At 46.6% G+C, this 22438-nt stretch overlaps 1 protein-coding gene across 1 annotated transcript in view; it reads right to left on the bottom strand.

The window, feature by feature from the left end:
- The window catches only part of IGSF21 (immunoglobin superfamily member 21), a 245122-nt gene that overhangs the window by 36057 nt on the left and 186627 nt on the right, over positions 1–22438 (bottom strand). The window contains 2 exon segments of the mRNA XM_070956298.1: positions 11209–11266; positions 11268–11328. Coding sequence (XP_070812399.1) covers positions 11209–11266; positions 11268–11328 — 119 coding nt within the window.

The raw sequence follows: 22438 nt of genomic DNA, 5'->3' as shown, positions 1-22438 counted from the left end.
AAAGCTGAACAACCAACTTCCACGCTTTACACACACAAAATGCCACAGACAGCGTTGTGAGATTTTGTGTGATTGTGTAGTTAGAGTGAAATACTGCAGAAACACACCAAATCTCAGAAAGCTGCACAAATATTTTATTTTATTATTTTATTTTATTTTATTTATATTTTTAGATAAAAGCAGCTAAATTTAAAACTTCCTTAACTTTAAATTGCCGTGTCAAAAAAATAAATAAAATAAAACTCCTTTAAAAAAACGCCCAATTAACTATTTTTTTTAAAGCTCCCAGTTACTTACCAAATTGAAGGCACAAGGCGGGCAGGCAGGTTGAGTTGCTCACCAATTGCATGGATTGCAGGCAGGCAGATTAAGTTGCTAGCGGATGCAATGGATTGCAGCCGCCGTGAAGCAAGGCAGGAAAAGCGAGGGAGCCGAAAGAAGCAGCAAGCTGCCAAGTAGGCAAGTGGAGACCGGGCGATTGGGTGGGCATGGGAGGGGGGGGCAGAGATTTTTGCTACCGGTTCTCTGAACTACCCGCTGCTATTGCTAACGGATCGCCCGATCTGGTCCGAACCAGGAGCATTTCACCCCTGTCCTGGACATAAACGGTTTCAACTCCTACCCTCAAAACGACACTATAGAGCACTGCACACCAGAACAACTAGATACAAGAACGGTTTTTTCCCGAACGCCATCACTCTGCTAAACAAATAATTCCCACAACACTGTCTAACTATTCACTAAGTCTGCATTACTGCATTAATCTTCTCATCGTTCCCATCACCCATCTCCTCCTACTTATGACTCTATGACTTTTTTGCTTGTATTCTTACAATTTATAGTTTCCTAGTATGAGTTGATTGCTTATTTGTACCCTATGACTATCATTAAGTGTTGTACCTTATGATCCTTGATGAGTGTATCTTCTCTTTTTATGTGCACTGAGAGCGTATGCGCCAAAGACAAATTCCTTGTGTGTCCAATCACACTTGGCCAATGAAGAATTCTATTCTATTCTATTCCATTATAGCTTCCTGTTCCATACTTATTAGTTCATTTTTTCCGGTCGTCTGTTCAGCTCTGGAATCTCCATTAAGTCTCTGGCCGGGCTGGGGAAGACAGAAAACTTATGGATTAGCCCAAGGGTTCCTATTAAAATAGAATTGCCTTCAGGCATGTCTCTTGTTCAATCTCCGCAGCTTTAAACTTACAAGCCTCTTCGTAATGAGCCAAGAACTCTGCTGGGAAAACGAATATCCAGAAGAAAGAGATCTCTGGAGATCTTCTTGCAAGTCCTTTAGGATGGCACCAAACTCAGGTTGTTATTCTTGAGTTTCTCCAGCTCAACTTTATTCCTAGAATGTTGAAACTGACACCCAAAGGTCAGCCTGGGTGAGCTTACGCTTTCTATCAAATTTATTTTTTCCATCCTTTCCGTCTGGAGGGAAAAAGACGACGGCGTACATTTTCCTGACCTGTTGAAGGTCCAAGATGAAGCATCTACCTTCTCGACGTGGTAGATCTCACGAGGTACCAATACAGATGGCACAATTGTCAGTGTACGAGAGTTCATGACTTGGCGGAGACATGGTAAGAAGGTCAGCCAATGAATAGGCATAGCAACTAAATCAGCCAATGAGGGCTGTTTGGAAACTGAAACAGTATTTGCTGGAGACAGCTAGGAGCCTGGGCGTGGCTTAGCTTAACTTCTGTACTAAAGCTGCGAGCTGTGCTCAGCTCTGAAATGGAAACTCCTCTCCTCTGCTTGTGTTTTGCTTGTATTTATGTTGGAAAACCTGCTTTTGGTATTGTATATTTACTTTGTATGTAATATTATATATAAAGAGAAGTTATTGAATCCTGCTGAATTGTCTGATTGTGTGTGCTGCGACAAACTCTGACAATTAAACTCAACATCTTAATCCAATCCAATTCACACCACTCTAGGTGCAGGGCAGGATGTCCTTGACTCTCCAAGAAAGGAATGTTATTTTGACTATATATCTCCCCAGCTCCATACAATCCCCCCTCCCAGTTTCTCACAGCACTAAATGTGGCGGGCCTGAAGATCCAATGCAAAAGATGGCTTCCAGGACTGACACCTGTTAGCAACGAGGAGGAGGTGGAGTCCACACCTCCTCCTGATTCAAGGACAGGTAGAGCAGAGAGGAGAAGCACAGTATCGGTCAGCTAAATTAGAGCTGGATGTTAAAACAAATAAAGAATGGTTGCAGGAATTGGGTATGGCTAGTTAGAGAAAAGATGGATGAGGGGTGACATGATAGCAGTATTCCAGTATTTGAGGGGCTGCCCCAAAGAAAAAGGGGTCAGCCCAGTGGTGAAATGTAAAATTTGTTACTACCGGTTCTGTGGGCGTGGCTTGGTGGTGGGGGTAATGTGACTGGGTGGGCGTGGCCAACTTTTTTTTTTTTAACTTTCAGAGGCATTTTTTCTACAACCTTTTCGGCTGAAGAGGTTGTAAAAAAAATGCTTTTAAAAGCCTCTGATGATCAGGCAACTCAGCTAGGATCGTCAGAGGCTTTTAAAAACATTTTTTCTACAACCTATTCGGCCAAAGAAGTGGTAGAAAAAATGCTTTTAAAAGCCTCTGACGATCCCAGCTGAGCCGTGTGATCATCAGAGGCTTTTTGTTTTTTTTTTTACTTTTAAAAGCATTTTTTTCGGCCAAAGAGGTTGTAGAAAAAATGCCTTTAAAAGTAAAAAAAAAAAGCCTCTGATGATCGCGCGGCTCAGCTGGGTGGGGATGGGAGGGTGCAGGGATTTTGGCTACCGGTTCTCCGAACCACCCGTCGCCATCGCTACTAGATCAGGCGATCTGGTCCAAACCGGGAGCATTTCACCCCTGGGTCAGCCTATTCTCCAAAGCCCCTGAAGGCAGGACAAGAAGCAACGGATGGAAACTAATCAAGGAGGGAAGCAAGCTGGAACTAAGGAGAAATTTTGGACGGATAAGAAGATTTGATAAGAGGAACTAGGATAGGAGGAAAATGGAAGGAGATGACTATGATTTCATGCCCGAGGCAGGACTAACACCATCTTCTTGGTTTCTACTCTGGTGACTTAACGAAACTGGTTATCATACAATGTTAGAAGTGTTTTAATAGAAGAAGACCTTTGAAGATGTCCCTCAAATCAGAATAATTCTTCTGTTGGCATTTAGGTCTTGGTTCTGAAGGCCTTTTCTGAGTTCCTTCTCTCCCTCTTTTTCTCTCATCAGTCCCTCATTTTGATTTGACATGTCCCCTTTCCCCCAGATGGATCCTGTCAGCCACTGCAGAAAAGAATAATTCATTTCCTAACAGGAAACCAAAAGATGTAATTAACTGAGGGGGGTCCTAGGAGACCCCCCCCCCCTCCTTTCCATCTTAAAACAGTCTCATAAATAGAACTGGCCCTTTTGACAAGGCCAACGGAGTCCCAGAGTTGACACGATTCGATCGTGTCCTTCCTAAGTTACTTCTCTTAATTCAGCCGGGCGGGGGGAGGGAGAAAATACAGCATTCGTGGACATTTTCACATATATTGCCGCAAACATTTCCTGGCTTCGTGCCAAATTAGAAAATAGAGGAGGGTGGGGGGGGCCATGTCTCCATCGCTGCTTTATTTCATTTAAACTTTGTGTATGAAAGGGAGAAGGCTGAGGATGGGTGCATGGTTTACCTCCCCATTGATTGATTAGGCATCCTCTGATCCAGGGGTGAAATCCAGCAGGTTCTGACAGGTTCGGGAGAATTGGTAGCGGAAATTTTGAGCAGTTTGGAGAACCGGCAAATACCACCTCTGGCTGGCCCCAGAGTGGGGTGGGAATGGAGATTTTACAATATCCTTCCCCCAGGAGTGGGGTGGGAATGGGGATTTTGCAGTATCCTTCCCCTGGAATGGGATGGGAATAGGGGATTTTGCAATATCCTTCCCCTGGAGTGTGGTGGAAATGGAGATTTTGCAGTACCTTTCCCCTGGAGTGGGGTGGGAATGGGGATTTTGCAGTATCCTTCCCCTGGAGTGGGATGGGAATGGGGATTTTGCAATATCCTTCCCCTGGAGTGTGGTGGAAATGGAAATTTTGCAGTACCTTCCCCCTGGAGTGGGGTGGGAATGGGGATTTTGCAGTATCCTTTCCCTGCCATGCCCACCAGGCCACGCCCACAGAAACGGTAGTAAAAAAAAAATGGATTTCACCACTGCTCTGATCTGTACGGTGGCCTCGGGGACCATGTAGGTAAATCTTCTCCGGGATGATGTACCCGCAACCAGACCTGTCAACCATCCCACTGGCGTGTGCAGTAAAAGACATTTTTCATTTTACCAAGGGTGTAAGTTTACTGACAGATCCACATAGGTGCAAAAGAAGCAAAGTCAGGTCAAAGGTTTTGGTGCGAAGCGCAGCATACATAAAACCCCCTTTTTCCTTCCTCGGGCCGCCCAGTGTCCATGGTCCACCAATCTAGGTTAAGCGTTTTATTTTGGGGAAAACAGTCTGCAGCTTTCGAAAGTCTTCAGCGTCTGACCTTGGGGTTGCGAGATTTTCTCAGGGTGCCGACGGCTCGCGTACATTCCTTTTCTCCCTCCCGGCTCCCCACACATTCCAATCATACCCATTCCTCCTTGTCGCTTGTCAAGTTGCGAGCGGAAGGAAGCACCTTGCGTATCAACCTTGATAAGACCCTTCCCGTCGTCTTCTCCACCTGTATGGCCTCTGTAATCCAGTCTGTACACTTGCAACTGGTCATCTCTTTCCGTTTTCCTCCTTTTCCTAGTTCCTCTTATCAAATCTTCTTATCCGTCCAAAATTTGCTTCCCTCCTTGATTAGTTTCCATCTGTTGCTTCTTGTCCTGCCTTCAGGTGCTTTGGAGAATAGCTTGACTCCCTCTTCTTTGGGGCAGCCCCTCAAATACTGGAATACTGCTATCATGTCACCCCTCATCCATCTTTTCTCTTACTAGCCGTACCCAATTCCTGCAACCATTTTTTATCTGTTTTAGCATCCAGCTCTAATCTAGCTGAAACTCTCCTCTCTGCTCTAACTGTCCTTGCATTTATGAAGTGGTTGTTTTGTTTCCCCAAATGGCCAGTTGTCTGCAAGGAGTATAAATCCTTCCCTTCCCCACCCATCCAGTCCAGGGGTGGGTTCTAAAATTTTTTACTACTGGTTCTGTGGGCGTGGCTTATTTTGTGGGCGTGGCTTGATTGGGGGGGGTAATGTGACTGGATGGGCATGGCCAACTTTTTTTTTTTTACTTTTAAAAGCATTTTTTCTACAATCGTAAGAGGTTGCAGAAAAAAATGCTCTTAAAAGCCTCTGACGATCAGGCAACTCAGCTGGGATCGCCAGAGGCTTTTAAAGGCATTATTTTTTTCTGCAACCTCTTCGGCCGAAGAGGTTGCAGAAAAAAATGCTCTTAAAAGCCTCTGACGATCCCAGCTGAGCCGCGCGATCATCAGAGTCTTTTTTTTGTACTAAGCATTTTTTCAGCCGAAGAGGTTATAGGAAAAATGCTTTTAAAAATTAAAAATAAAAAAAAAGCCTCTGATGAGGTGGGCGGGGTAAGCGAGCGGCGACCGGGCCAGGGACCAGTTCGGGAGCGTGGCCAGCCAATGTTATTACCGGTTCTTCCAACTACTACAAATTTTTACTACTGGTTCTTGCGAACCGGTGCGAACCGAGGAGCAACCCCACCACTGATCCAGTCAGAGCTGAAGAAGCTTCTTGGATGAGAAGTGAAACGTCTTCAAGGAAGTCCAGTTTGAAAAAGCGCCTTTGGGATAACCATGACCTGGATGACTTGAGAATCTCCACAGACAAATAGACACTTTGGTGTGATGTCCATGAAGATCTCGCCACCCCCTTCCTGCTCTTTTTCTAAGGAACACCCCAACCTCTTGTTGTTTGGGCCTGCCCATGTTGGGCTCAAGCAGGGAGCCTCTCTTAAGACTGAACAGGGCATAGTGGAGCTAAGAAAGGGGAAAATGGGTGAGATAATTGGCACCTGATTGGGCACACTGTACCCAGCCGTCTACAAAACTTGGCCAGGCAGAATGTGCCATAACTCATAACTATCTCAGCAGTAAAGATTTCAAAGAGAAGAGAAAGTTTCTGGCGCTTTTCTACATATCTAAGTTGTTATCTATCATTATATGTATTTTTCCTTCTCTCCCTCTCTCTCTCTCTCTCTCTCCCTCCCTCTCTCTCTCTCTCTCTCGCGCTCTCTGTATTTCCCTTCTCCTGTTTCTTTTTTAAAAAAATGTCTACTTCCTTCACTTTTGTGACAAATTATTTCTCTTGATGTATTCCTTTTTTTTTTTTTTTTTTTTGGGTGGCAATCGTTTTTCTCTGATGCTCGCATTTTTCGCGCAGAGTTTTTTCCTCTACGCATGTCCCACCCGTTTTCAAGGGAATATTTTTGCCCTGCAAAAACCCCCGCACACAAACACACACACACACGGTGAGTTTTAAAATATCGGCTGGAAAATGCAAAGTATGAAGGGGAGATGGATTTCTGCCTAGTCTTCTTTCTCCCTCATGCATACCCACAAATCATACCTCCACAGAAAAAGGGATATCTGAATAGCCCTGAAATGCTACAGAAAAAGAGGAGCCCGTGGCAGCTTTACACAAAGCTGAAAACCCACACAAGAGAAATCCCCTTCTCCCTTTCAACCCAGCAGCAATTAGCGATCGTGTAAAACTCTTCCTGCCGTAAACCTTTAGTGCCTAACACGGAGAAAAATATAGCAGGACTGTCGTCCATCCTTGAATTTCATGGCCCTTTGGCCCCACTCTGCGCTTAATTATTATTTTTAAAACAGCCTCTGGTAAGAGAAAGCTGTGGCCTTATGACAAGTCGGCGCTGCAGGGGATTCGTTAAGTTTTAAAGATACCAACTGCCCCCCCCACCTTTTTTTTGTTCGTTTGGTTTTAAAGATACAATTCCATCAGCCCAGTTTATCTGCGGCAAGAGGGAAATTCTCGCTGACCATCTGTTTTCCTAAAAGGTAAAAAGTTCCCCTTGCACATATGTGCTAGTTGTTCCCGACTCTAGGGGGTGGTGCTCATCTCCGTTTCAAAGCCGAAGAGCCAGTGCTTTCCGAAGACGTCTCCGTGGTCATGTGGCCGGCATGACTCAACGCCAAAGGCGCACAGAATGCTGTTAGCTTCCCACCAAAGATGGTCCCTATTTTTCTACTTGCATTTTTTACATGCTTTCGAACTGCTAGGTTGGCAGAAGCTGGGACAAGGAATGGGAGTTCACCCCGTTACGCGGCACTAGGGATTCAAACCGCTGAACTGCCGACCATAAGGCTTAAAAGAGGAGCAAAGGCACGTGGGCCTTTGCAGGAAGCAACTTTGTTAATTCTGTGCAGTTTAAAGCCTGAAGCTCCGTTTGATTCTGGACTCCGTGTGGCTTTGCCAATTAGGTCTTTGTCAGCGTGTCAAGGGAGATAAAGTTGGGTGATTATCAGCCTTATCCCGAAGGACTCTTTACAACTGTTTTGGGACTCCTCTGCGAATGAACCAAATTCACAGCTGTTGCAATAAAAGAGGTTTTTGGGACTACTCGTGTGTTTTACTGACTCAGGAAGCCTAGGTCAGAACAACATGGATGTAATGGATGGTGGGTGGCCCGTAGGGAAAAAGGGGGAATTAACTACGCTTGCTTTGGCATAGGGAAACCCAGAGCTGGTTTCTCTTCTTCTGTGCCAATGTGGTTTATTCAGTAAAGTTTTATACTCTTAATAAAATAATGCCCCGGAAATTTGTTTTTCAGCATTATCCAAGAGTCAATCACAGACCAGTGGTCCTTGGGGAAAGTTGCAACCAGATTCAGACAGTTGGCCAGAGCAGGGAGGTGAGTCTCTCACCATTCCAAGAAGTTCTCTAACCCCCTCAAAGTTTCCGCAATGCAGAACAGCCGGTGACGAGCCAGTCCCAGTTCCCACCTGAGCTCATCTGTCAACATCAGGTACCACGACGCTGCCGGTAAACAAGAGCTCCAACAGCTGCTCGACTTTGATGCTTGGCACAACTCGCCCCACTGCGACAATCTTGCTGTAAGACGGAAGGATAGTGTGTGTGTGTGTGTGTGTGAGCCCCAACCTCCCCACCCTCCAACCAGCTCCCTGGAGCACCAAAGTCCAGGCTGACAGAAGGAACGGACTTCGCCTTTTCTCCGGCACGGCCAAAGACACCAAGCTCACTTTTAATCACTGTATTTTTCGGTCTGTAAGACGCACCGGAGTATAAGACGCACTGAGATTTCGAAGAGGTAAACGAGAAAAAAAAAGAAGTTTTTGCCCTCCCCGGCTCCCAGGAGCACTTTGCAGTCATCTTAAACCCTTTGTGCGTCCCGTTTTTCGCAAAAATGAACCGGTAGCGGAAACTTTGAGTAGTTCGGAGAACCGGCAAATGCCACCTCTGGTTGGCCCCAGGACTGGGAAGGGGGATTTTTGCAGTTTCCTTCCCCTGGAGTGGGGTGGGAATGGGGATTTTGTAGTATCCTTCCCCTGGAGTGGGGAGGGAATGGAGATTTTGCAGTATCCTTCCCCTGGAGTGGGGAGGGAATGGAGATTTTATAGTATCCTTCCCCTGGAGTGGGGTGGGAATGGGGATTTTGCAGTATCCTTCCCCTGCCATGTCCACCAAGCCACGCCCACCTAACCACACCACACCCACCAAGCCACGCCCACCTAACCACACCACACCCACCAAGACACGCCCACAAAACCAGTAGATTAAAAAAAAAATTGGATTTCACCACTGGCAAAAACCCCAGTCTTTGGTCAAACAAACGAAAAAAGAGTGAGGATCTATTTTGAAACAGAAATCACAAAGTGAGCATTGGGGAAGGGGGGAAAAAAACGTGCCATGATGAAAAACCGTAGCGGTGATATAACAAACAGCTCAATATGTATGCGTCCAGCAGCCCGCCAGCCGGCTTGCCCTCTGGGTATAAATTATTTTCTTAAAAAATAAGGGGAGGTGGAAAAAAAGGCTACTGCGAACCTTCGTAGGCCAGCGGTGAGTTATTGAGTGATTCAGTCTTAGAAATAAATGCAGGTTTTGGGGGGGGGGGTTTGAGTAGGACTGGGGGGGGGGGGAAATATTTCCTTCCCCTTTTTTTTCACTCCTGTTCTAAAATTCATGGAAGGAGGGAAGTCAAAGTGTCCGGATCACCTCCTGGCATAATAACCCAGACAAGCTCTTATAGATAAGTGGCTACGCTTGAAAAGATATTGTGATGCATTACAGGAACCAGGTTTTAGAGGAGGGACTACCAACGGGGAAGCTGTGGGAGGTAAAACAATCTGGGTGATATCAAGAAAGAATCAGCAGGATTTACCAGCAGGTCTTGATGGAAAACTCTACATATAGAAATCTGGGTGGTGGGTTTTTTTTTTTCCCCCCTTTCTTTCTTGCAGAAGTTGCGTTACCGAGTTAAGTAACATTATCAGCACTGATGACGTTATCTAGTTGGGTCATGAAACGTCTGCAGGAAAACCACCAAGCTCAGAGAGCACCAAGGATCCCAAGGTCCAAGGAAGGATGGAAGGAAGGAAGGAAGGAAGGAAAGGAAAGGAAAGAAAAGATAAGGAAAAGAAAGGAAAGGAAAGGAAAGAAGGGAGGCAGGCAGGCAGGAACGAAGGAAGGGAAGGGAAGGAAAGGAAAGGAAAGGAAAGGAAAGGAAAGGAAAGGAAAGGAAAGGAAAGGAAAGGAAAGGAAAGGAAAGGAAAGAAGGGAGGCAGGCAGGCAGGCAGCAGAAGGAAGGAAGGAAGGAAAGGAAAGGAAAGGAAAGGAAAGGAAAGGAAAGGAAAGAAGGGAGGCAGGCAGGAAGGAAGGAAGGAAAGGAAAGGAAAGGAAAGGAAAGGAAAGGAAAGGAAAGGAAAGGAAAGGAAAGGAAAGGAAAGGAAAGGAAAGAAGGGAGACAGGCAGGAACGAAGGAAGGAAGGAAGGAAGGAGGAAAGGAAAGGAAAGAAGAGAGGCAGGCAGGAACGAAGGAAGGAAGGAAGGAAGGAAGGAAGGAAGGAAGGAAGGAAGGAAGGGAAAGGAAAGGAAAGGAAGAAGAAGGGAGGCAGGCAGGAAGGAAGGAAGGAAGGAAGGAAGGAAGGAAGGAAGGAAGGAAAGGAAAGGAAAGGAAAGGAAAGGAAAGAAGGGAGGCAGGCAGGAACGAAGGAAGAAAGGAAGGAAGGAAGGAAAGAAAGAAAGGAAAGGAAAGGAAAGGAAAGGAAAGGAAAGGAAAGGAGGAGGCAGGCAGGCAGGCAGGAAGGAAGGAAGGAAGGAAAGGAAAGGAAAGGAAAGGAAAGGAAAGGAAAGGAAAGGAAAGGAAAGGAAAGGAAAGGAAAGAAGGAGGCAGGCAGGAACGAAGGAAGGAAAGGAAAGGAAAGGAAAGGAAAGGAAAGGAAAGGAAAGGAAAAGGAAAGGAAAGGAAAGGAAAGGAAAGAAGGGAGGCAGGCAGGCAGGAACAAAGGAAGGAAGGAAGGAAGAGGGAGGGACAGAGGGAAAGAGGGAGAAAGAAAGAAAAAAAGAAAGAAAGAAAGAGGAAGAGGGAGGGGAGGATGGGGGGAAGGAGAAGAAGGGAGGGAAGGAAGGAACAATGAGGGAGGAAGAAAGGAAGGAAAGGAAAGGAAAGGAAGAGAGAAAGGGGGAGGGAGGGAGGAGAGAGAAAGAAAGAAAGAGGAAGGAGCGAAGGAAGGGAGGAAAGAAGGAAGGGAGGAAAGAGGGAGGGAGGGAGGGAGGAAGCAAAGAAACAAAGAAACAAAAGAAAGAGAAAGCAAGTAAGAAAGACAGAAAGAAAAGAAAGAAAGAAAGTAAGTAAGTAAGTAAGTAAGTAAGTAAGTAAGTAAGTAAGTGTGGAGGGCTTGCTGTGCAGAGTTTAGAAAACAGGAGTCCCAGAGAGGAGAAATTGTGGGGCAGCTGAACGGAGAGCTCCAATTACAGCCAGGTGGAGGGCCATCTCACCCCCCCAAAAGGATGAAACTGGGTGGTTTTTCTTGGGGTGAGCTTTAAGCAGGAGGAAGAAAAAACCAGTAAGAAGAAATGAGAGAGAGAGAGGAAAAAATAAGGCAAAAGAAGCAAAAAGGAGGAATATTTTTTCGAGGGGCAGGGGGAAACAGAGGCTACATGGAGTTATATGATGAATTCCCATCTAATCATCGCAGTTCGCTTAAAGGGGAAGATGGCGATTACTTACACATTACGTTGAGAAAGATGTTGCCCGAGGCCAGGACCACTTTCTCACGAGTCGCCCGACTCGTAAATCCCCACGTGACATTCATACGGTCCGTTGTCCGAAATTCGGACTTCGGGAAGCCTGGAACGACAAGAGAGAAACAGAGAGTGAGGGACGCTGTGACGCGTTTAAAATTACAGGGTAGAACATTACGCTGATTTTCCTAACCCTCCTTGACGTCTGACCGTTCATTTAGTGACCATTTGAAGTTACAGTGGCACTGGGAAAAAAAAAAAAGCAAATTTACAACCAGTCCTCGCACTTACGACGCGGCGGCATCACACACGGTCACATGATCAAAATCCGGGTGCTTGGCAGTTGACTTGTATTTATGACGGTTTGCAACATCCCGGGGGTCACCATCTGTGACTTTCCCAGCTGGCTTCTGACAAGGGGAAGTCAACTGGAGAAGCCAAATTTGCTTAACAACCACAGTGATTTGTTTAACAACCATGGAACCAAAGGACGTAAAATCGAGAGCGACTTGCTTAGCCAATTGCCAATTGTTCAGGAGTTGAAAGTCTGGTTCCAACTCCGGTCGTAAGATGAGAACTGTAAACAGACTGGGCTGTTTCTGCACAAAATCCAGGGATGGGATGCTGGGGGTTCGCGAGAACCTCTAGCTAAGATTCTGTGTAGTTCGGAGAACCCCCAAATCCCACTCCTGGCTGGCCCCACCCACTCATCCTGCCCCTCCCCTCCCAGGCATCCTCACACATCCCGTTTTGGATGCAGGTAAATGCAGGGGGTGCGCGGAGGCTCGGGGAGGGCGAAAAAACGGGCCCTACCGGTAGTTCAGGAAGGCTGGAAACGGGCTTGTTTCCAGCCTCCCGGAACCTGGGGAGGCCGTTTTCCGCCCTCCCGGAGGCTCAAGAAAAGCCTCTGGAGCCTGGGGAGTGCAGAAACGCACGCCCCCCATGGTGTATGAGGCCGACTAGGCCACGCCCCACCAAGGCCACGCCCACCTAGCAACCAGCAGGAGAACCCCTTGCTAAAATTGTTGAAGCCCACCCCGGCACAAATCCAAATTTTACTTCAATGCCCGACCTGAAAGGATTCTCGGTTTTAATTGCAGACAGTCAATTCAACCTAAGCAAGTCTTCAGATTGATTATTATTTTCACTCCGAACATGCAGAGAAAGAGTGTGATTATTTATTTATTTTTTTCCCTCAACTCCCACGTCGAAAAGGAGAGCCCGCGCTGCATCGTTCGCGAGATGGTATTGGAAATGCAATTTTTTTACTTCCAGAAAATGTGGAGAAATAATATTGATCCTTGTGCAAACCTTGATCTAAGGTGGTTTTCTGAATGGAAGGGGAAGGAGGGGTGAATACGGACCGAGGAGCTGAAGATAAAAAGAAAAAAGAAAATCTTTTTTTGTGCACGCTGGATTAAATTAAGTGTTGGGAGCATCTCTCTTCAGCTCTGCTCTGGCCCTTGACATTTTTCGACTGGCTGTGAAATTCATCTACTGACACAACTGCAAATTTAACACCCCCCAAAAAATATATATATAAAAAATCTCAGGTCTAAAAGAAGAAGGGGGAGGGAGTTGGGTACAGAAAAGGACTCTGGGGAGAAGAAAGCAAAAGAAAATCAAAGCGATTTCACCGTGCTTGCAAAACCCAATCTTGGAAGAAGAACTTCAAAATGAATCTCCAAGGAGGACGAGAAAGAAAGAAAAAAAAGGAAGCAAGGTAGGAAGAGGAGGGATAAGAGGGAGGGAGGGAGGGAAGAAGAAAGGAAGGAGAAAGAAAAAGAAAGAAGAAAGAAAGAAAGAAAGAAAGAAAGAAAGAAAGAAAGAAAGAAAGAAAGAAAGAAAGAAAGAAAACATTGAACAGAGGAATCAAGGATGAGAGGCAGGAATGGAGGGATAAGAGGGAGGGAGGGAGGAAGGAGAAAGAATAAGAAAGAAGAGAAGAAACAAGAGAGGAAGGAAAGAAAAAAAGAAAGGAAGAAAGAAAAAAACATTGAGCTAAGAATCAAGGATAAGAGGCAGGAATGGAGGGATAAGAGGGAGTGAGGGAGAGAGAAGGAGAAAGAAAGAAAGAAAGAAAGAAAGAAAGAAAGAAGAAGAAAGAAAGAAAGAAAACATTGAGCAAGGAATTAAGGGATGAGGGAGGGAGGGGAGGGGAGGAGGGAGGGAGGGAGGAAGGAAGGAAGGAGGAAGGAAGGAAGGAAGGAAGGAAGGAAGGAAGGAAGGAAGGAAGGAATCAAGTGTGGAGGGCTTGCGGTGCAGAGTTTAGAAAAAAAGGAGACCCAGAGAGGAGAAATTGGGGGTGGGCAGGTGAACAGAGAGCTCCAATTACAGCCAGGTGTGGAGGGCCATCTCACCCCCCCCCCCCAAAAAAATGATGAAACTGGGTGGTATTTCTTGGGGTGATCTTAAGCAGGATGAAGAAAAATCAGTTGGAAGAAACGAGAGAAAAAAATAAACAAAATAAATAAGGAGAAAGAAGCAAACAGGAGGAACATTTTTGGGGGGGGGTGAGTGGGGGAAACAGGACTAGAAACTTGAGCTCCAAACAAGTGAGCCCCCGTGGGTCTCTAAACCACGATGTGCTTTCCATTCAAGGCCGTGCTCGGGCGCCATCTCGGCAGGTAAATTAAATCCTTGCGGGACAGAGAAGAATAAATTCCCTCAATCTGTTTATAATCTCCCTTTAATTGATCCCGACGTCTGATGAAGCGGAGAGAAGGGGGCCAGGAGAGCGGGGTCTCGGAAATTAACTCTCACGAGGCTCATCTTTTTTAAAACATACAAGCTCAGGAGCTCAATCTTGATGTGGGGGAAAAGAGAATTAGCTGCCCCCCGGGCAAGCATCCAGGTAATAAAAAAAAATTAAGCAGACGGGTTAACTGGGGACAAAGGACGGGGGAAAAAAAATCTACCTGTCTGCCTTCGCTGATCAATCGGGGGAACGAAAGACGGGAGAAGGAAGATAAGAATCGAGCCAAGAGTATGGATCGACAGATAATCCTCGACTTGTGACCGTTATGAGCCGCGTGGTGGCGCAAGTGGTTAGAGTGCGGTACTGCAGGCTACTTCTGCTGACTGCCGGGCGGCCAGCAATTTGGCAGTTCGAATCTCGCCAGGCTCAAGGTGGACTCAGCCTTCCGTCCTTCCGAGGTGGGTCAAATGAAGACCCAGATTGTCGGGGGCAAGAGGCTGACTCTGTAAACCGCTTAGAGAGGGCTGTAAAAGCACTGTGAAGCGGTATATAAGTCTAAGTGCTATTGCTATCTCCTTCCTTCCTCCCTCCCTCCCTCCCTTGTGGTAAGAATGCAGTATTGCAAGCTCTGCCCACAGCCATGAGTTAGATCCTGACCTGCTCAAGGTTGACTCAGCCTTCCATCCTTCCGAAGTGGGTAAAATGAGGGCCCAGATGGTTGGGGGCCAAGAGGCTGACTCCGTAAACTGCTTAGAGAGGGCTGTAAAAGCAATTGTGAAGCGGTATATAAGTCTAAGTGCTATTGCTATCTTCCTTCCTTCCTCCCTCCCTCCCTTCCTTGTGGTTAGAATGTAGTATTACAAGCTCTGTCCACTGCTAATAGTTTGATCCTGACGGCTCAAGATTCGTTTGTTCCTTCGTTCCTTCCTTTCCATTCTTCTCTCATTGTCTTCCTTATTTCTTCTCCTTCCTTCCTTCCTTCCTTCCTTCCCTTCCTTCCTTCCTTCCTTCTCTCATTGTCTTTTCTTTCTTCCTTCCTTTCCTTCCTTCCATTCTTCTCTCATTGTCTTCCTTATTTCTTCACATTTCTTCCTTCATTCCATTCCATTCTTCTCTCATTGTCTTCCTTATTCCTTCCTTCTCTCGTTGTCTTCATTTCTTTCTTCCTTCCTTTCCTTCCTTCCTTCCATTCTTCTCTCATTGTCTTCCTTATTTCTTCTCATTTCTTCCTTCCCTCCATTCCATTCTTCTCTCATTGTCTTTCTTATTCCTTCCTTCCTTCTCCTCCCTCCCTCCCTCCCTAGGGACCAAGTCCACCTTGATGTTGGGTCCAAGATGTGGACCCAACAAGGAGAAATGGGAGATTCTTGAGGGTCTTAGACCAACATGGGTGGGGGCCGAGATAAGGGAAATGAACTATCCGAGGAAATGGGACAGGTATCTTAGAAGGACTGGACGCCCGACGTGTCTTCTCTCTCTTCAGCAACACCTTCAAAGAAACCCAACTCAACTGTTAGGGCCACAGAGAGCCAAGAATCAGTGACTGTCGACATGGTTTGAATTAAGGAGGACACCCTTGGTCCCTTCAGAGAACCTGGCAGAAGGAAGTGGGGTCCTTGATGAGAAAGGAGGCCCTTGGTTCACAACCAAGCTCAGAAAGCATCAAGGACCTCCCAAAATTCAACCCTGAGCTACAATGATTCTCTTCTGTAGAAGGTCATTGACGTCAAAGCTTCTTAGAAGCCCAAACGAAGTCGTCAAGGAGACGTGTCCAGATGTTTTGGAGAGGGAGGGTGAGGTGGCCCTGATGACCTCATCCCAAGAACCTCTCAGACCTTCATATGACATTATCCCTCCAGCAGCCGCTCTTCCTTAAACTGGATTAAAGAAGGAGGGGAAGCCCTCTCCCCCTCTCTCTCTCTCTCTCCCCCCTCCTGGGAATTGACCCGCCATCGATCTGCCTCCTGGTTAGTCAGTATTCAGATAACGGGGCGAGGGGAGGAGGGAAGATCAGAACGGAGCTTCTTTCTCACCAGCGATGGGGCTTAGGGATCAATAAACTATTAATAAACTGTAGAAGGTTTTAAGGAGAGATCTGTGTGTAATGCTATTTAGCAGCTGGAGTTTACCAACACTGACAGCTCCTCAGAAGGCTAAGTAATTGCATTATTGCAAGGAGGGGTGGGGGGAAGCATACAGAGGAGAAGCCGAGAGGCGGAAAGACGGTCTCTCCCATCAGGAGCCAAAGGAGGAGGAGGAGGAGGCGGCGGCGAAGCCTTGAAGCTCAGAGGTTAAGGCTCCAGGGCCTCCGTCTGTCTAAAAAGGCATGTGATGCTTTTCCCAACAAGAGCTGATCAGAGTTCTCTTTAGCAAGATTTATCGAGAAGAAAGCTACAAGGTTACGAGGGCTCCACCACTCGACTATCTCTGATTGAGCATCGATATCTCCTCTGTACATCCAATCCTTTCCAATCCCCTTCCTTTCCATCCAATCCTCCGTCCATCCGCAATCTATCCGTCCCATCTCTCCTTCCTTCCTTCCCATCCATCCCTCCATTCTTTTTTTTTCATTCATTCATCCACCAATTTATCAATCTGATCCCTCACTCCTCCCTTCCTCTGCATTCCTCCATCTATCATCTCTCTCCCTCCCTCCACTCCCTTCTTCTTCCTCTTCCCCTCCATATTCCTCCCTCCCTCCTTGCTTTTTCCTTCATCCTCTTCCTCCTTCTCATCTTCTCCCTCCCTATCTTCCTTCCTTCCCTCTCCCCCACTCTCCCTATTCTTCCTTCTTTCCTCTCTTCCTTCCTCTCTCCCATCTTCCTTCCTTTCTCTCTCCCATATTCCTCCCTTCCTTCTTTCCTTCCTTCCATCTTCCTCCCTCCATCCTCCATCTTCCTTCCTTCCTTCCTGCCCTCAGAATCTTCCTTCCTTCCTTCCCTCTCCCCCACTCTCCCTATTCCTTCCTCCCTCCCATCTTCCTTCCTTCTTTCCTCTCTCCCATATTCCTCCCTTCCTTCTTTCCTTTCCTTCCATCTTCCTCCCTCCCATCCTCCCATCTTCCTTCCTTCCTTCCTGCCTCAGAATCTTTCTTCCTTCCTTCCTCTCTCCCCACTCTCCCTATTCTTCCTTCCTCCCCCATCTTCCTTCCTTCTTTCTTCTCTCCCATATTCCTCCCTCCCTCATTGTCTTCCTTATTTCTCCTTCCTTCCTCCCACCCTTCCAATTTCTCCCTCCCATCTCCCCTCCCTCCCATCCTTCCATCTTCCTTCCTTCCCTCTCTCCCATCTTCCTTCTTTCCTTTCCTCTCTCCCATCCTTCCTTCCTTCTTCCTCCCTCCACATTCCTCCCTCCCTCATTGTCTTCCTTATTTCTCCTTCCTTCCTCCATCCTTCCATTTTCCTTCCTCCCTCCCATCTCCCTCCCTCCCATATTCCTCCCTTCCTTCCATATTCCTCCTCCCTCCCACCCTCTCATCCTTCCATCTTCCTTCCTTCCTCCCCTCCCATCTTCCTCCCTCCCTCCCTTCCTTCCCTTCCTCCCTCCGTCCCTCCTCCCTAATTCTCGATTTATAACCACAATTTCCTTCATACTGTACGTCACTCCTCTTGGGGAGGATTTGAGTGCCAATACCAACAGGTGAACCCAGAGCCAGGCATCCTGTCTCTGTTTGAAACCCCCCCCCCCGTGGGGCAGGGGGCCAAGGGACCCGAACAGCTGGGCTTCTCCCGAGGAGCAAGGTATGGCGTCACACGTCCCGGCCATGCCAAGTCTTCAGCATTCTCCGCTGTTATCCTTGGAGTTGAGCACAGCTGGCGTTTGCTCGGTCCATTGCTTCCATGGGATACAAATCAGCCAGTGTGTCTGATTTAAATACGTGGGGCTGATCCAGGCATCTCCAAGGGTGGCCAATTTATCCGCCAGACGACGGTGGAGATGTGGAGCTGGGGAAGAGAAGGAAATGGGGGCGAACAAGGCGGCCCAGATTCGGAGAGGGAGTCTCGCAGGTGGAACCCAGTGGTTGGTTTTTATTGCTCCTTTTGGTGAGGGTGGAAATTTGCCTCCCAGGTTTTTCAAAACCCATTAATGATCCTCCTCACCCAGTTGGCTCCTCCCTCCCTCCCTCCTTGTCTCCACTCTGGCATTCAAACCATGTGGAGCAAGGAGAAAGCTTAAAGGAGAAGAGAGGTAGATGTGAGTTGCCTCGATCCAGGATAGGATAGGATAGGATAGGATAGGATAGGATAGGATAGGATAGGGATAGGATAGAATATAGAGGGAATGAATAGAATAGAATAGAATAGAATAGAATAGAATAGAATAGAATAGAACAGAACAGAGTAGAGTAAAGTAAAGTAGAGTAGAATAGAATAGAATAGAATAGAATAGAATAGAATAGAATAGAATAGAATAGAATAGAATAGAATAGAATAGAATAGAATAGATAGATATAGAGGAATGAGGAATAGAATAGAATAATAAATAGAATAGAATAGAATAGAATAGAATAGAATAGAATAGAATAGATTGGGGATTTTGCAGTACCCTTCCCCTGGAGTGGGGTGGGAATGGAGATTTTGCAATATCCTTTCCCCAGGAGTGGGGAGGGAATCGGAATTTTGCAATATCCTTCCACTGCCACGCCAAAAAGCCACACCACGCCCACAGAACCGGTAGTAAAAAAAAAATTGAATTTCACCACTGTTCTAATCCCTTGATCTCCTGAAGGTTCTACAGAAACAGAACAGAGATCCATGTCCAAGACTCCCTGGACCATCTTTTGACCGCTTCCGACACCTGGTTTCCACCCCTACGTAAAGTTTCCCCTTTTTAAATTTTCTTCGGAGGACTTTGCAGAAACTTTCCCTTCCTCACAGCCTCACGGAGACCATTTCGCTGACCAACAGAGTTATCGCCCACTTTCAGCTGGATTTAAGAACGGCTCGCTAAGCCAATCCTGACGTGAGTTTCAGCCAAAAGCCATACAGAGAATCCCAATGGATCTTGACAAGCATCTGTCTAAATATGAATAGCGGGACAGATTCTTTATCTTCCCCAGCCCAGTGCTAGGCCTGTATGTCAAAACAACAAACAGGAGTTAGGAAGAAGCAAAGAGAGAGACACCGAGAAAAAGCGTTGAGGTGTTTAGGATGTTTTTAGGTTTTTTTCTGTCTTCCAATGTAGGCTTCGGGCCAGTGGTGAAATGTAAAATTTGTTACTACAGATTCTATGGGCGTGGCTTGGTGGGGACGGGGGGGGGTGTAATGGGACTGGGTGGCCGTGGCCAACTTTTTTTTTTTTTTTTTACTTTTAAAAGCATTTTTTTCTACAACCTCTTCGGCCAAAGAAGTGGTAAAAAAATGCTTTTAAAAGCCTCTGATGATCAGGCAACTCAGCTGGGATCGTCAGAGGCTTTTAAAAGCATTTTTTTCTACAGCCTCTTCGGCCAAAGAGGTGGTAGAAAAAATGCCTTTAAAAGCCTCTGATGATCAGGCAACTCAGCTGGGATCGACAGAGGCTTTTAAAAGCATTTTTCTACAGCCTCTTCAGCCGAAGAGGTTGTAGAAAAAAAATGCTTTTAAAAGCCTCTGATGATCTCAGCTGAGCCACGCAATCATCAGAGGCTTTTTTTTTTTACTTTTAAAAGCATTTTTTCAGCTGAAGAGGTTATAGAAAAAATGCTTTTAGAAGTTTTTTAAAAAAGCCTCTGATGATTGCGTGGCTCAGCTGGGCATGGGGTGGGGGCAGGGATTTTTGCTACCGGTTCTCCGAACCACCCGCCGCCATCGCTACCAGATCAGGCGATCCGGTCTGAACCAGGAGCATTTCAATCCTGCTTCAGGCCTTTACCAGCAATTGCTTAGGTTGGGGGGAAAAAAAATGAGTAAGCATCTTTGCAATTCAGAATAAATAATGCATGCCTTTTTTTTTTTTTTAAACTTAGCTGACAGCCAAAGTTCTGTTTCTCGAGAAGAATCTGGAAAGGGAACTCTTGAGAAGACTGGAGAGTCACCAAAGAAGAACAGGGGAGGAGATTCCTATCTCTTTTTTAAACAAATTTAGCTCTTTTCAAGCCAAGCTGTTTTGCTGACCGGCCCAAATTTGCTGAACGCACCAGCAAGGTTGGAGATATATCTTGACCTAAATAATCTGTAGCAGAGGCGATGTGGCGATACCACGTTCCTACCTACAGTTTGATGTACCCGTGTTTCCCCGAAAATAGACTGGGTCTTATATTAATTTTTGCTCCAAAAGATGCATTAGGGCTTATTTTCCAGTTAGGTCTTATTTTGGGGGGGAAATACAGTACTAAAAATGCAATCCCCAATCTTAACTGGGGCTTATTTTGGGGGGTTGTTGTTATTAGTTGTGAAATCATGTCCAACCCATCGCGACCCCCATGGACAACGTTCCTCCAGGCCTTCCTGTCCTCTACCATCCTCCGGAGTCCATTGAAGCTCACGCCGACTGCTTTGGTGACTCCATCCAGCCACCTCCTTCTCTGCCGTCCCGTTCTTCTTTTGCCCTCCATCGTTCCCACCATTAGGCTCTTCTCCAGCGAGTCCTTCCTTCTTATTAGGTAGCCAAAGCATTTGAGTTTCCTCTTCAGGATCTGGCCTTCTAAAGAGCAGTCAGGGTTGGTCTCCTTCTAGGGACCGACGGTTGGATCGCCTTGCAGTCCAAGGGACTCGCAGGAGTCTTCTCCAGCACCAGAGTTCAAAGGCCTCCATTCTTTGGCGCTCGGCCTTCCTTATGGTCCAACTTTCACAGCCAGACATTGCAACTGGGAAAACCTTGACTGTATGCACTTTTTGTTGCGTATTTTGGGGGTAGGGCTTATATTATGAGCATCCTGTAAAAATCGTGCTAGGACTTATTTTCTGGTTGGCTCCTATTTTCGGGGAAACAGGGTAGCAAGATTTGAGAGGAATGGATCCTACCTTATTTCATGCCTGGAGAGGAACTCTTCATGGAGGACACCTACATGGAAAAGGTGCATCCTCTCTTCTGATCTGTAGATCCCATCGGGATCATGGAAGGGTCAGAGAAAAAGAATGGGAAATTCTCCTCAAGGGGCCTGGTTGGCTGAGATATCTCCATTTAAGTTTCACCATAGCTTGATGGTTCTCCATAGGAAGAAAAAGGCAGAGGTTTCCATAGGACGACATGATGACCTGCTTTATGAACATCACAGCTGACGTAGGCTCCATTACGGTCATACATCGAGGACTAAGGATGGGGACTACATAGGTTATCTGTGAAGTCCATCAAACCTGCTTAGAACATGGCCTGGTGCAACCCATGAATGTAAGTTGATGAATTAAGACAAAATTCAAATCTTCACTCCAACATTTACGACCAACGAGATGAACCGAGCCAGATAAAGGCTGAGCAGATTCAGACAAACAAGATCAGTTAAGATTAAACTGGGTTCCCCTGTGGATGAATCTTTTCGCAAACTGTGGCTTGTATGGAAAAACGTGCACAGTGCAAATGAAAGAAACCTGGTTAATTCCATTAACCCAGTTAAGCCTGTTGTGTGAATGTAAACCACTGGGTTCCCAGATCAGTTAGGAAAACCCACAAGGAGGTGTGAACCAGGGGTGAAATCCAGCAGGTTCTGACAGGTTCTGGAGAACCGGTAGCGGAAATTTTGAGTAGTTCGGAGAACCGGCAAATACCACCTCTGGCTGGCCCCAGAGTGGGGTGGGAATGGAGATTTCGCAATATCCTTCCCCCAGGAGTGGAGTGGGAACGGGGATTTTGCAGTATCCTTCCCCCTGGAGTGGGGAGGGAATGGGGATTTTGCAGTATCCTTCCCCTGGAGTGGGGTGGGAATGGAGATTTTGCAGTATCCTTCCCCCTGGAGTGGGGGTGGGAATGGAGATTTTGCAGTATCCTTCTCCCAGGAGTGGGGAGGGAATGGGGATTTTGCAGTATCCTTCCCCTGGAGGTGGGAGGGAATGGAGATTTTGCAGTATCCTTCTCCCAGGAGTGGGGAGGGAATGGAGATTTTGCAATATCCTTCCCCTGACACGCCCACCAAGCCATGCCCCACAGAATCGGTAGTAAGAAAAATTGGATTTCACCACTGGTGTGACCCCTTTATCCAAGCCATTGATATCCTGCAATCAGTGCAAATCAGTGGCCACCCGGAGCAAAGGAAAGGTAAGCTACAGGCACCACCTGGAGAATTGCAACCTGCCTGCCTCTTCCTTGCTCCTATGGCGGATAAAGTCACCTTTTCCCCTGTCCTTTTTTTTTTCTGCCCTCCAAAATAAATAAAGGCGAAGGCGAACATTCTGAATGCCGGTTTGAAAATAAAGGTGGAAGCTGAAAACGCATTTTCCCAGCAAACAGGCTTTGCATCACAGTAATTCAGACAATTTGTGGAAACCGGGCTGACAATTACGGAGGCTTTTAAGTGCTCAGTGCTGGGCCAGCAAAATCGCTCCGGCTGTAAATTGTGTTAGTGCTACAATACAAACACAGGAGGAGGAGGAGGAGGGGAAGGAGG

This window comes from Pituophis catenifer, unplaced genomic scaffold (genome assembly GCF_029215685.1).
Source record: "Pituophis catenifer annectens isolate HBS135680 unplaced genomic scaffold, rPitCat1.0.hap2 SCAF_18, whole genome shotgun sequence".
NCBI lineage: Eukaryota > Metazoa > Chordata > Lepidosauria > Squamata > Colubridae > Pituophis > Pituophis catenifer.
This window is presented reverse-complemented; position numbering and strand designations above follow the sequence as displayed.